This window comes from Hypanus sabinus, chromosome 24 (assembly GCF_030144855.1).
Source record: "Hypanus sabinus isolate sHypSab1 chromosome 24, sHypSab1.hap1, whole genome shotgun sequence".
Taxonomy (NCBI): Eukaryota; Metazoa; Chordata; class Chondrichthyes; order Myliobatiformes; family Dasyatidae; genus Hypanus; species Hypanus sabinus.
Window position 1 is genome coordinate 29,537,829 of NC_082729.1, and position 15,184 is coordinate 29,553,012.

A 15,184-nucleotide genomic window follows, 5' to 3' on the forward strand; every position below is an offset into this window, starting at 1 on the left:
TCCTTAAAAACTTCCCAATCATCTGTCCTCCCACTCACCTTAGCTCTATCATACTTTTTTTTAATGCTATGCAATCTCTGACTTCCTTTGTCAACCACTGTGGCCCCTTTCTCCCCTTTGAATCCTTCCTTATCCAGGGGATGAACTGATTTTGCACCTTGTGCATTATTCCCAAGAATACCTGCCATTGCTGTTCCACTGTCTTTTCTGCTAGGCTCTCTGTCCAGTCAACTTCGGCCAGCTCCTCCCTCATGGCTCTGCAGATTCCCCTGTTCAACTGCAACACTGACACCTCCGAGCTGCCCTTATCCTTCTCAAATTGCAGATAAACACTTATCATATTATGATCACTACCTCCTAATGGCTCCTTTACTTCAAGATCGCTTATCAAATCCTGTTCATTACATAACACTAAATCCAGAATAGCCTTGTCCCTGGTCAGCTCTCGTACAAGCTGTTCCAAGAATGCATCCCATAGGCACTCTACAAACTCCCTATCCTGGGGTCCAGCACCAACTTGATTCTCCCAGTTCACCTGCATGTTGAAATCCCCCATAACTACTGCGACATTAACTTTGCCACATGCCAATGTTAACTCCCTATTCAACTTGCACCCAATATCCATGCTACTGTTTGGTGGCCTGTAGTCAACACCCATTAGGGTCCTTTTGCCCGTACTGTTCCTCAGTTCTATCCACACAGACTCTCATGATCCTATGTCTCTCCTTGCAAAGGACTGAATCTCATTCCTCACCAACAGGGCCACCCCACCCCCTCTGCCCACATTTTTGTCCCTACGATAGCACGTATACCCTTGTACATTCATTTCCCAGGTCTGATCTCCCTGCAGCCATGTCTCCGTTATCCCAACAACATCATAGTTACCCATTCGCACCTGAGCTTCAAGCTCATCCGCCTTATTTCTGACACTTTGTGCATTCAGATATAGAATTTTTAGCCCATTTCTCCTCTCTGTTTGAATCGCTGCCTATTGTGCTTAACCCAGCTCCCCAAACTCCCATCGGGCTATACGCCCCTAGAATTTTGTTGTCCTTCCTAAATTTACTTATTCTTTCTGCACATTTAACTCCATGTTCCGTCAGACCATCCCTCTGTACATGTGTCCTCCTTATCACTTGTTCCGCCTCACCTTTCTCTACTACACACTTAATATTCCGGAACCGTGTAGTCCCCACCTGTCCTTTATTCTTCCTCTTACTATCCCCTCTCACATTCTGGATCCCCGCCCCCTGCAAATTTAGTTTAAACCCCCCCCCAAGCAGCACTAGCAAACTTCCCTGCAAGAATGTTAGTACCGCTCCAGTTCAGGTGTAAACCGTCCCTTCGGAACAGATCCCACCTTCCCTGGAACAAAGCCCAATTATCTAAAAACCTGAAGCCCTCCCTCCTGCACCATCCTCTCAGCCACGTATTAATCTGTATAATCTTTCTGTTCCTTGCCTCACTCGCACGTGGCACAGGTAGCAATCCTGAGATTGTTACCCTCGAGGTCCTGCTCTTCAGCTTCGCACCTAACTCCCTGAACTCCCTACGCAGGACCCCCTCACTCATTCTACTCATGTCATTGGTCCCTACATGGACCACAACATCTGAATTCTTGCCCTCCCTCTTGAGAATAACCTGCACCCGATCTGAGATGTCTCGGACCCCGGCACCAGGGAAGCAACATACCATCTGAGACTCCCAATCTTCGCCACAAAATCTCCTATCCGTATGGCGCATCATGAAGAGGAGAATCAGACAACGGAGACCATGGACTGTTGAGCAGCTGAAGTCTTATATCAAGCAAGAATGGACAAAATTTCCAATTGCAAATCTACTATAATTAGTATCCTCAGTTCCAAATCGATTAAAAAGTGTTATTAAAAGGAAAGGTGATGTAACACAATGGTAAACAAGCCTCTGTCCCAACTTTTGTTGCATGTGTTGCAGCCATCAAAATCTAAATTTGTGTATATTTACAAAATACAATTAAGTTGGTCAGTAAAACTATTGAATATCTTTTCTTTGTACTTTTGTCAGTTAAATAACGGTTCATGTGAATTAACATATCACAGATTTTTGTTTTTATTGCATTTTGGAAAACAGCCCAACTTTTCTGGAAATGGGGTTTGTATTATATTCACTAAGGAGCTGTGACAGAGTTTAAAATAGAACTGATTTATTTGTCACAGATTCAGAATATTAAGCACCATACCCATTACAGTTGAACATCAGCAGAAGAAACTCCTGCAGTGCCCAGTGATCGAGCTGCAGAACTGGGTGTGATAACCAGCAGCAATAATTGCTGAGTTCAACATCAAGTCACTTTTCAACTTGCCACTGGATTCAGCAACCGTCATGGTTAAATATCCAGCAGGCAAGTTACTTCATATTTTTCCCAGTGTGAACTCGGTAGTGCGTCACAAGGTTGGATGACTGACTGAATTCCTTCCCACATTCAGAGCAGATGAACGGTCGCTCCCCAGTGTGAACTCGCTGGTGTTGCTTCAGTTGAGTTGAGTGAGGGAATCCCTTCCCACAATCTGAGCAGGTAAATGGTTTCTCCCCAGTGTGAACTCGCTGGTGTTGCTTCAGTTGAGTTGAGTGAGGGAATCCCTTCCCACAATCTGAACAGGTAAATGGTTTCTCCCCAGTGTGAACTGACTGGTGTCTATGTAGGCTGGATGAGCTAGTGAATGCCTTCCCACATTCAGAGCAAGTGAATGGCCTCTCCCCAGTGTGAATTCGCCGGTGTAGTTTCAGCTCAGAGGAAACAGGGAATCCCTTACCACAGTCTGAGCAGGTGAATGGTTTCTCCCCAGTATGAATTGACTGGTGTCTTTGTTGGCCGTATAAGCTAGTGAATGCCTTCCCACATTCAGAGCAGGTGAATGGCTTCTCCCCAGTGTGAACTCGCTGGTGTCGCTTCAGTGGAGATGCTTCAGCGAATCCCTTCCCACAAAGTGAGCAGGTGAATGGTTTCTCCCCAGTGTGAACTCGCTGGTGTGTGTGCAGGTGGGAAGGCCGATTGAACCCCTTCCCACATTCAGAGCAAGTAAATAGCATCTCTCCAGTGTGGATTCGCAGATGATCCTTCAGTTGGCATGACTGAATGAATCCCTTCCCACAGTCTGAGCAGATGAATGGCCTCTCCCCCGTGTGAACTAACCGGTGTCTTTGTAGGTTGCATAACTGTGTGTATCCCTTCCCACAGTCGGAGCAGGTGTATAACCTGTCCCCAGTGTGAACTTGCTGGTGTTCCAATAGGGAAGATGACCGAGTGAATCCCTTCCCACAGTCTGAGCAGGTGAACGGCCTCTCCCCAGTGTGAACTCGCTGGTGTAAATGTAGGTAGGATGGCCGAGTGAATCCCTTCCCACATTCAGAGCAGGTGAAAGGCCTCACTCCTGTGTGAACGGACTGGTGGAGCTTCAGATGAAATGACCGAGTGAATCGCTTCCCACAGTCTGAACAGGTGAATGGTTTCTCTCCAGTGTGAACTAACTGGTGTTTCAGTAGATAAGATGACTGAGTGAATCCCTTCCCACAGTCTGAGCAGGTGAACGACATCTCCCCAGTGTGCACTGTTTGGTGTATCTGGAGGTTGGATGAGTGAGTGAATCCCTTCCCACAGTCTGGGCAGACGTATGTCCTCTGCCCAGTGTAAACCCACTCGTTTGTCAGTGGATCAGATGACTGAGTGAATCTCTTCCCACACACAGGAAATTTGAATGGTCCGTCTTCCTTGTGAATTCACTAGTGCGTCTGTGGGTGGGCTGAGTGAGTGAATGTCTTCCAAGACACTGAACTGATGAAAGGCCTCTCACCCGTGAGAATTTCCTGATGGAGCTTCAGCTTGGATGACAGAATGAATTGCTTCCTGGAGTCAGAACAGGTGAACCTCTCGGTATGGAGTCAACTACTGATGTATCTTCAGGCTGGATGACTGAACAGATCCCTCCCACACATGGCGAATGGCTTCTCCCCAGTGTAAATTCACCGGTAGACCTGCGGTTTGGCTGAGTGCGTGAATCCTGTTCCAGACACAGAGCAGATGAATCAGCTCTCCACAATGAGAACTAAGTGGTGTGTCTGCGGTTCGCTGAGTTGGTAAATCCCTTCTCTCACACAAAGCAGGTGTTAGGGCCTCCCTCCGCACTGAGGTGTCTGCAGATCTCACCAAGTGAATGAATCCCTTGTTGTTTTGTTTGAGATTCCAGGAGACCAATTCTTTGCTGTCTCCAACCTGTAAAAAGATTCACAAAATACATCAATTATTTCCAATTAGATCATTTTAGTCTCAATGGTGAGCTCTGATATCACATGGTTATACCAAGTGATCAACCCAAGCTGGAGAGACCACTCCTCGCCTTCTAACTGGGCACGGCCGAGGCCTCTGGACTGACCATCAAATTCTCTATTTTTCAGTCAGGATTAGAATGGGCCTCTTCTGCCTGTCTTCAGTCTGTGTCTTGGCTCAGTTTGAGGATACTCGTTAACGAAAGGACAGGCAGAAAGGCAAAGAGGGTAGTGTGGCTCTTTTAGTGGAAAGATAAAATCACATCATTAGAAAGACCATGATGCCCATTGAGTCTGCTCCGCCATGTCATCACGGCTGACTCATTTTTTTCTCTCAGCCCCAATCTCCTGCCTCCCCCACCCCATATTCCTTCATGCCCTGACCAATCCAGAATCACCTCTGCCTTATATACAGTCAGCCCTCCTTAACCGCAGGTTCCGCGTGCGCGGATTCAACCAACTGCGGATCAGGAAAACCCGGAATTTCTCTCCCCAGCACTTGTTGTTTGAGCATGTAGACTTTTTTCCTTGTCATATTACCTAAGCAATACAGTATAACAACTATTTACATAGCATTAGGTATTAATAAGTAATCTAGAGATGATTTAAAGGATGTGCATAGGTTACTGCGGATCGGGTATCGATAAAATATAATGGAGGTTCTCTAAGTCGGAACAGGTACATCCGGTATTATTTAGCGTCAGTTAGTCAAATATTTGTCTTAGTATATCGTATATATTTTACCCTTCTGTGCGTATAAAACACAAAGAAATGTACGTATCTCAATAATTAAACCACTGTGTTGCTCAGTGATAATTGTAGCTTTCATCAGGACAGGACCTTCACATGCTCCATTATTCTCACTTTACCCTTTAAAACTGTTCCGATTGTTGTCCGACTAGTCTAACGCTTTTCCAATGACCGATGGCGTATCACCTCTTTCCAATCGCTTTATTATTTCCACTTTATTTTCAATCGTGATCGTTTTCTGGAACAGAAACACTGCAGGCGGCTGGTCTCGAGCTCCACCGGGTCCTAAAGTCAACTACACTGAGACAGGTTAAATAAGCTCCAGAGCTCTGCCGGGTCCTAAAGTCGAGCATCCGCATCTTTTGGTATCTGCGGGGAGTCCTGGAACCAATCCCCCGCAGATAAGGAGAGCTGACTGTGTAAGGACTTGGCCTCCACAGCTGCCTGTGGTAACAAATTCCATAGATTCTCCACTCTCCTGGTAAAGACGTTCTTCCTGTTCTCTGTTTTAAAAAAGGAAGCTCCTCCATTCTGAAGCTGCGTCCTCTAGCCTTCGACTCTCCCACCATAGGAAAGATCCTCTCCACACTCTCTCAAGCCTTTTCACCATTCGATCGCTTTCAATGAGGTTATCCCTCATTCTTCTGAATTCTAGTAATTACAGGACCAGAGCCATCAAATGCTCTTTATATGATAAGCCATTCAATCCTGTAATCATTTTCGTGAAACTCCTTTGAACCCTGTCCAGTTCAGCACATCCTTTCTAAGGTAAGCTAGCGCCAGCCAGGAATATAAAGGAGGATAGCAAAAGCTTTTTTAGGTATGTGAAGAGAAAGAAGTTAAGAACAATGTTGGCCCCTTGAAGAATGAATTGGATGAAATTGTTATGGGAAACAGAGAAATGGCAGAAGAATTTAATAAGTACTTTAGATCTGTCTTCACTATGGAAGACACAAGCAATCTCCCAGATGTATGGATGGGCCAAGGACATAGGGTAACAGAGGAAATGAAACAGATTGACATTAGGAAGGAAACAGTGATGAGTAGACTGATGGGACTGAAGGCTAACAAATCCCCAGGTCCAGATAGTCTGCATCCTAGGGTACTAAAGGAGGTGGCTCTGGAAATTGCGATGCATTGATAATCATTTTCCAATGTTCCTTAGATTCAGGATCAGTTTCTGAGGATTGGAGAATGGCTAATGTTATCCCACTTTTTAAGAAAGGAGGCAGGGAGAAAACAGAGAACTATCATCCTGTCAGCCTAACATCAGTAGTGGGTAAGATGCTCGAGTCCATTATTAAAGATGAAATTGTGGCATATCTAGATAGCAGTGATAGGATTGGGCCGAGTCAGCATGGATTTACCAAGGGCAAATCATGCTTGACTAATCTATTGAAGTTTTTCAAGGATGTAACCAGGAAGTTAGACAAGGGAGATCCAGTGGATGTAGTGTACCTCGATTTTTAGAAGGCATTTGATAAGGTCCCACATAGGAGGTTGGTGGGTAAAATCAGAGCTCATGGCATTGGGGGGCAAGATATTGACATGGATAGAAAACTGGTTGGCAGATAGAAAGCGAAGGGTAACAGTGAATGGGTGTTTCTCGGAATGGCAGGTGGTGACTAGTGGGGTGCCACAGGGCTCGGTATTGGGACCACAGCTGTTTACGATTTACATCAACAATTTAGATGAAGGCATTGAGAATAACATCAGCAAGTTTGCTGATGATACTAAGCTGGGTGGCAGTGTGACATGTGATGAGGATGTTAGGAGAATTCAGGGTGACTTGGATAGGCTGGGTGAGTGGGCAGATACTTGGCAGATGATGTTTAATGTGAATAAGTGTGAGGTTATCCACTTTAGGAGTAAGAACAGGAAGGCAGATTATTATCTGAACGGTGTAGAAGTTAGGTAAGGGAGAAATACAAAGAGATCTAGGAGTCCTTGTTCATCAGTCACTGAAGGTGAATGAGCAAGTGCAGCAGGCAGTGAAGAAGGCTAATGGAATGTTGGCCTTTGTTACAAAGGAAATTGAATACAAGAGCAAGGAAATCCCCTTGCATTTGTACAGAGTCCTGGTGAGACCACATCTGGAGTATTGTGTACAGTTTTAGTCTCCAGGGTTAAGGAAGGACATCCTGGCTGTAGAGGAAGTGCAGCGTAGATTCACGAGGTTAATTCCTGGGATGTCTGGACTGTCTTATGCAGAGAGGTTAGAGAGACTGGGCTTGTACACGCTGGAATTAAGGAGATTGAGAGGGGATCTGATTGCAACATATAAGATTATTAAGGGATTGGACAAGATAGAGGCAGGAAATATGTTCCAGATGCTGGGAGTCCAGTACCAGTGGGCATGGTTTGAGAATAAGGGGTAGGTCATTTAGGACAGAGTTAAGGAAAAACTTCTTCTCCCAGAGAGTTGTGGGGGTCTGGAATGCAATGCCTCGGAAGGCAGTGGAGGCCAATTCTCTGGATGCTTTCAAGAAGGAGCTAGATAGGTATCTTATGGATAGGGGAATCAAGGGATATGGGGACAAGGCATTGATAGTAGATGGATCAGCCATGATCTCAGAATGGCGGTGCAGGATCGAAGGGCCGAATGGTCTACTTCTGCACTTATTGTCTATTGAAAGGAGCCCAATACTGCTCACAATACTCCAAGTGAGGCCTCATCAATGCTTTATAAAGTCTTAATCTTACATCCTTGCTGTTAATTTCTGATCCTCTTGACATGAATGCTAACCATTTGCCTTCCTCACCACAGACTAAACCTGCAAAATAACCTTCAGGAATACCTGCACAAGGAGTTTTTTTTTGTATTTTCTCTCCATTTAGAAAATAGGCAACCCTTTCATTCCTTCTACCAAAATGCATGACCATACACTTCCCAACACTGTATTCCATCTGTACTTCTTTGCCCATTCTCCTAATTGGTCTAAGTCCTTCTTCCTCAAAACTACCTGCCCTCCACCTTTGTATTGTCTGCAACAAAGCTTCAATTCTGTCATACAACATATATTGTAAAAAGATTTCTTGTATTCCCACTCTTTGCCCCTGGCAATGAGCCACTGCTTTATCCACGCTAGAATCTTTTGTGTAATACCATGAGCTCGTAACTTGTTAAGCACACTTGCATGTGGAACTTTGTGAAAATCCAAGTACACAGCATCAACCAATTCCCTTTTGTCTATTCTGCTTCTTATTTCTTCAAGGAAGTAGATTGGTGAGGCAAGACGTCCCCTTGAATTATTTTGGAATTTCCCATGTGGACTACAGCCTATTTATCATGTGCCTCCAAGTTCCCCAAAACCTCATCCTTAGCAATAGACTCTAACAGCTTCCCAACCATTTTGGTCAGATTGTCTTCTGCATCTCTCCATTCCTGAAGAGCGGAATGACATGTGAAAATTTTTCAGTCTTCTGGAACCATTCCGGAACCCAGTGATTCTTGAAAGATCATTACTAATGCCTCCACAATCTCTTCTTCAGCAACCACTTTCAGAACCCTGGGGTGTAGACCACCTGGTCCAGATGACTTAACTATCTTCAGACCTTTCAGTTTCCAAAGGAACTTATTCCTAGTAATGGTAACTTCACACAATCCATGACCCCTGACAAATGGAACTTCCCCAATACTGCTGGTGTCTTCCACAAAGACTGATACAAAATACTTATTCAGTTTGTCCGCCATTTCCTCGTTCCCCCATTACTACCTCTCCAGCATTGTTATGCAGCAGTCCAATATCCACTCTCACCTCTCTTTTATAGTTTATGTATTTGAGAAATCATTTGGTATCCTCTTCCCAATCCTCTAACTTCCCACTAATTTTTGCTCTATTAAATGCCCTCTGTTTGGTTTTTAAGTTGGCTTTGACTTCTCAACTTTCCTTTGGAAAGCTATACGTCCTCTTTGGGATGTATATATCCTATGCCTTCTGAATTGCTTCCAGAAATTGCAGCCATTGCTGCTCTGCCAGTGTTCATTTCCAATCAATTCTAGCCATGTCCTCTATCATGCCTCTGCAATGCCCTTTACTCCACTGCAATACTGATACATCTGACTTTAGTTTCCCGTTCTCAAATTTCAGGGTGAATTTAATTATGCTATGATCATTGGTCCCTTCAGATTCTTTTACCTTAAGCTAGCTAATCCATTCTGGTTCATTGTACAACACCCAATCCAGAATAGCTGATCCTCTCGTGGGCTCAACCATGAGCTGCTCTAAAAGCCATTGTATAGGCATTCTATAAATTCCCCCTCTTGGAATCCAGGAGCAACTTGATTTTCCCAATCTATAAGCATATTAAAATCCCCCGTGCCTATTGTAACATTGCCCAGTTGACGTGCCTTTTCTACTTGTAGACCCCATCCCTACTAATGTTTATGTGTCTGTGTACAACTGCCATCAGGGTCTTTTTACCCTTGCAGGTCCTTAGCTCTATCCACAGTGACAGCACCTATGTCACCAGGGGCAGCACCCAGATTGTATGTTGTCTCCCTGGTGCCACGATCAGGAATGTCTTGGAATGGGTCCGTGGCATTCTCAAGGGTGAGGGTGAGCAGACAGTAGTGTTGGTACTTAATGGAATCAGTGACACGGGGAGACAAGGTGAGGAGGTTTTGAAGAGATATCTTAGGGAGTTAGGTAGAAAGCTGAAAATCGGGTAGTAATCCATGAATTGATGTCTGTGCCATGTGCCATTGAGGTCAAGAATAGGATGGCAGGTGAATACAAGGCTGAGGAACTGGGGTAAGGGGCAGGGGTTCGGATTTACAGATCTTTGGAATCTCTTCTGGGGAAGATATGAGCTGTACAAGAAGGATGGGGTACACCTGGACATGAAGGGGTTAAATATCCTTGCGGGCAGGTTGGCTGGAGTTGTTTGGAAGGGTTTAAACTAATTTGGCGTTTGGAAGGGTTTAAACTAATTTGGCCATGGGGATGGGAGCTGGAGTGATAGTACTGAAGATGGTTTGCGAACAAAGGCAATGTGTAATGAAGCTCCTGGCAAGAGGAGGATAATGATAGGGCAAAATTGCAGTCAACAGAATGAGTTGCAGTGTAAAAGGTAGACAAAATTGATAAGGGTGAATACAGAGCTGAAGGTGCTATATTTGAATACGCGCAGTATGTGGAATAGGGTAGATGGACTTGTAGCACAGTTACAGATTGGCATGTATGATGCTGTAGGCATCACTGAATCATGGCTGAATGAAGATTATAGCTTAAAGTCCAGGGATAGACATTGTATCGAAAGGACTGGCAGGAAGGCAGACGGGGTGGCCTCTCTGTTGCTAGAAGATGAAATCAAATCATTAGATAGATGTGACATAGGATCAGAAGGTGTTGAATCATCAGCTAAGGAACTGCAAGGGCAAAAAGACCCTGATGGGAGTTATATACAAACCCCCCCCCCCCACCCCCGCCAAATTGTAGTAAAGATGTGGTCTAATTTCAATGGGATATAGAAAATACATGTCAGAGGGGCAATGTTACAAAGTCATGGAGGACTTCAACATGCGGGTAGATTGGGAAAATCCGGTTAGTGCTGGATCCCAATATCGGGAATTTCTCAAAAGCCTGTGAAATGGCTTTTTAGAGCAGCTCATGGTTCAGGCCACTGGGGAATCAGCTATTCTGGATTGGGTGTGTTATGTATAAAACAGATTTGATTAGGGAGGTTAATGTAGAGGAACCCTTAGGGGCCAGTGATAATAATATGATCAAATTCACCCTGTAATTTGAGAGGGAGAAGCTAAACTCAGATGTATCTGTTCATGGAGTAGAGGGAATACCAGAGGCATGAGATGAGCTGGCCAAAATTGATAGGAAAAGAACACTAGAAGTGATGGTACTGTGTATGTTAATCAAAACGGCTTCTTTGTTTGTTAACAGTAAAGATACTTCTTTGTTATGCTAAGTGGTGAGAGAGTGCTTTTCTTGCAGAGCACTTTCGAAGCTTGTTTGTGTTAAAGTTACCGATAACAGGGATGGTATTCATTTGTTAACCAATTGGGTTAGATGTTATTTTCTCTTGTGGGTCTGTGAGCTGTGACTGCGCGGACTTTTGGGAGTCGGGAAGGAGACTGCGAGGAAGGCAGACGGCTGGTCGGTCACCCAGGGTGGTCCCAGGTGCGCAGGTCGGAGAAGATCGGAGAGTGGTCGGAAGAATCGATGGTTCAGCTCCAACGATGTGCACTAATTGACTGAACTCTGATAAGTTCTGGTGCCTTTTCTGTATTTTCTTTCCTTTCATTTTTATTTTATCGTTATTAATCACTTAGTTTTAGTAAGATTTATAAAGTGTCTTCTGTAAATGTACCTGGTGTGCGAGTTTGTATTAGTGTGTATTTCACAGCATCCACGTATACTGGAGGCGCGGTTTGGCGGGTGGACGAATCTTCCCTTAGACATACACCAGCTGGTCGCGTAAGCGTTACGTGATTATGACAGAGCAGCAATGGCTGTAATTTCTGGAAGCAATTCAGAAGGCACAGGTTATATACATCCCAAAGAGGGAAACATATTCTAAAGGCAGGATGACACAACCGTGGCTAACATGCGAAGTCATAGCCATATACATGCCAGAGAGAGTTCATATAATAGTAAAAAGTGGGAAGTTGGAGAATTGAGAAGCTTTTAAAAACCTATGGAAGGCAACTAAAAAGTTCTAAAAAAAAAGGAAAATATGGAATACAAAGGTAAGATAGCCAATAACATTAATGATACAAAAATTATCTTCGGATATATAAAGAATAAAATGGAGGAGAGCGTAGATATTGGATCACTATAAAATTATGCAGGTGAGGTAGATAGGGTTGGTTGGAGGGTGTGAGATGGGATAAAGGAAATGGCAGGCAAACGGAAAAAGCATTTTGCATCAGTCGTCACCGTGGAAGACACCAACAGAGGGCCGGAAGTTCCAGAGTGTCTGGGGGCAGAAGTATACAAAGTTGCCACTACTAGGGAGAAGGTTCCTGGGGTTCCTGGTAGATAACTTCCCTGGATCAGATGGTGTACACCCCAGTTGAAAGAGGTGGCTGAAAAGATTGTGAGGCATTAGTAATGATCTTCCAACAATCGATTGATTCTGGTGTTATTCTGGAGGAATGGTAAATAGCAAATATCACTCCGCTCTTCATGAAGGGAAAGAGGCAGACCAGTGGCTGGGAAGGTGTTAGAGTCGATTGCAAAGGAGGTAACTGGAGGCACATAGGCCATATTCAGCAAATTTTCCTTTAGCGAAAATCTTGCCTAACAAATCTGTCGTAATTCTTTGATGAAATATACAAGGTAGTCAAAGGAGAATTAGTGGGTGTTGTGTACTTGGATTTTCAGAAGGCCTTTGACACGATGCCACACAAGTGGCTGCTTGACGTGTTAAGAGCCCATGGCATCACAGGAAAGATATTAGCATGCATATAGCTTTGGCTGATTGGCAGGATGCAAAGATTGAGAATAGAGGGAGCATTTTCTGGTTGTCTGCTGCTGACCATGGTATTGCAGAGGTCTGTGCTGTGACTACTGTTTACATTATATGCCAATGATTTGGATGAAGATTTGTTGGCTTTGTGGTCAAGTTTGCAGACAATATGAAGATAGGGTGAGGGGCAGGTAGTTTTGAGGAAGTAGAGAGGCTACAGAAGGATTTAAGGCAGATTAGGAGAATGGCAAAGTGGCAGATGGAATGCAGTGTTAGGAAGTGTCCAGTCATTCAGTTTGGTAAAAGAACTAAAAGTGTGCGCTATTTTTTTTGCAAATGGAGAGAAAATTCAAAACTCTGAGGTGCAAAGAGACTTGGGAGTCACCGTACAGGATTCCCTGAAGGTTAATTTGCAGGTTGAGTCAGTGGTGAGGTAAGCAAATGCAATGTTAGCATTCATTTCGAGAGGAGTAGAATATTAAAGCGAGGATGTAATCTTGAGACTTTGTAAAGCACTGGTGATGCCTCATTCTGAAAACTGTGAGCAGCTTTCAGCCTCTTAACTAAGAAAGGATGTGCTGACATTGCAGGGGGTTTAAAGGTGGTTTATGAAAGTGAATCCGGGACTGAAAGGAGGGTCATATAAGGAGGGTCCGGTGGGTCCGAGCCTCTAATCATTAGAATTCTGAAGAAGAGGGGCGCAGGAGATCAGGACTGAGAAGGAAAATGGTTCAGCCATGATGAAATGGCGGAATGAGAGTCAAGGGGCCGGATGGCCTAATTTTGCCCCATCTGTGGGCTCATGGCCACGGTCACAACCATGCGCATGCGCCGCAGAAAGGCGCCAGCAGCCGAAAGCTCCCCGGGATCCGAGTTCGGATCGTGGGGCTGACGGGGGGGAACTAGGACCGTTCAGGGATGCTTAGCCATGCCGTGTTCGGTTCTCACAGAAATCGTCCCCTCAGTCAGGGAATGCACACTTGTGGTAATAATTCCCGCCCAGAACCCCCCACGTACCTGCCGTCGATGCGCCACGGTCTTTTGTCCACCGAGCGCATGCGCGACATGCGGTGCCGGCTGCGCTGCCTGCGCCTGCGCATTTGATCGTTGCCTCTCCTGAGGCGAATTCTGATGCGCGGTGAACTCTGGGATTCTCGGTGCCATTAAAAGTGTCTGCAAGCGGCGGCTGAAAGCCACGTCCTTCAAAAACTGCGAATTTTTGTACATCGAAAATGCAGCAGCTACTTTAACGTAGCAAGTTCCCAGAAGCAACACTCTCAATATGAACAGTGTTTCAAACGGCAAACTCCAACCCAGTTACAAATGCAGAGATAAAACCCAAAAGATTTTTCAGTTGCTGGAAATGCCTATCGAACAACGCACACAAAGTGCAGGAGGAACTCAGCACAGTCTAGACATGGTGAAGTGTCAATGCCCGAAACGTCCACTGTCCCCCTCTACACGTAAAAATACAACTGCAGATGCTGTGGATCAAAGGGATAAAGTGCCCGGTGGGAGTAGCCTCCAGCCTGGCGGTATGAACGTTGAATTCTCCAATTTCCGGTAATTCCTCCCCTCCCCTCCCCCCCTCCCCTCCCCCCTCCCCTCCCCCCTCCCCTCCCCCCTCCCCCTCCCCTCCCCTCCCCCTCCCCCCTCCCCCCTCCCCTCCCCCTCCCCCCTCCCCTCCCCCTCCCCCCTCCCCCCTCCCCTCCCCCTCCCCCCTCCCCCCTCCCCCTCCCCTCCCCCTCCCCCCTCCCCCTCCCCCTCCCCCTCCCCCTCCCCTCCCCCTCCCCCTCCTCCTCCCCTCCCCTCCCCCTCCCCTCCCCTCCCCCCCTCCCCTCCCCCCCTCCCCCTCCCCTCCCCCCCTCCCCCTCCCCCCCTCCCCCTCCCCTCCTCCCCCTCCCCTCCTCCCCCTCCCCCTCCCCTCCCCCTCCCCCTCCCCTCCCCTCCTCCCCCTCCCCTCCCCTCCCCCTCCCCCCTCCCCCCTCCCCCTCCCCTCCCCCTCCCCCCTCCCCCTCCCCCCTCCCCTCCCCCTCCCCCTCCCCCTCCCCTCCCCCTCCCCCTCCTCCTCCCCTCCCCTCCCCCTCCCCTCCCCTCCCCTCCCCCTCCCCCTCCCCTCCCCCCCTCCCCCTCCCCTCCCCCCCTCCCCTCCCCCCCTCCCCCTCCCCTCCCCCCCTCCCCTCCCCCCCTCCCCCTCCTCCCCCTCCCCCTCCCCCTCCCCTCCCCCTCCCCTCCCCTCCTCCCCCTCCCCTCCCCTCCTCCCCCTCCCCTCCCCTCCTCCCCCTCCCCTCCCCTCCTCCCCTCCCCCTCCCCTCCCCCCTCCCCTCCTCCCCTCCCCCCTCCCCCCTCCCCTCCTCCCCTCCCCTCCCCCCCTCCCCTCCCCCCTCCCCTCCCCCCTCCCCTCCCCCCCTCCCCTCCCCCCTCCCCTCCTCCCCTTCCCCCTCCCCTCCTCCCCTTCCCCCTCCCCTCCTCCCCTTCCCCTCCCCCTCTGCCTCTCTCCCCTTTCAACTTTCTACTTCTTTATCTCTGCAGTTCTTTAATGCTTATCCCTTCCCCCTTTAGCTTTCCTCTGATTGGTTTTCCACCTGGCGCCTCTATCTCTATGACTGGGCTTCGGCCCTCTCTTCCCCCCCCCCCCCCATTCCTGATGAAGGGTCTCGGCCCGAAACGTTGGCTACTCTTTTCTCACGGATGCTGCCTGACC

At 47.2% G+C, this 15,184-nt stretch overlaps 1 protein-coding gene across 3 annotated transcripts; it reads right to left on the reverse strand.

The window, feature by feature from the left end:
* Positions 1-1,314: 1,314 nt before the first annotated feature.
* Positions 1,315-13,672, reverse strand: LOC132380780 (zinc finger protein 229-like). 3 transcript variants are annotated; one of them, XM_059949768.1, is made up of 3 exons: positions 13,498-13,672; positions 11,380-11,530; positions 1,315-4,249 (listed from the first exon to the last, which is right to left on the reverse strand). In XM_059949768.1, exon 3 carries the CDS (start codon positions 3,571-3,573, stop codon positions 2,386-2,388), a length of 1,188 nt encoding a protein of 395 aa, XP_059805751.1. In that variant the 5' UTR covers positions 3,574-4,249; positions 11,380-11,530; positions 13,498-13,672; the 3' UTR covers positions 1,315-2,385. The 3 variants fall into 3 exon arrangements, with proteins under 3 accessions (XP_059805751.1, XP_059805752.1, XP_059805754.1); XM_059949769.1 differs by lacking the exon at positions 13,498-13,672 and adding an exon at positions 11,949-11,970; XM_059949771.1 differs by lacking the exon at positions 11,380-11,530.
* Positions 13,673-15,184: the final 1,512 nt, after the last annotated feature.

What these genes read in the sequence shown, in the direction of transcription:
- LOC132380780 (XM_059949771.1), bottom strand. Translation starts at nt 3,573, where the DNA reads ATGTCGTTCACCTGCTCAGACTGTGGGAAGGGATTCACTCAGTCATCT.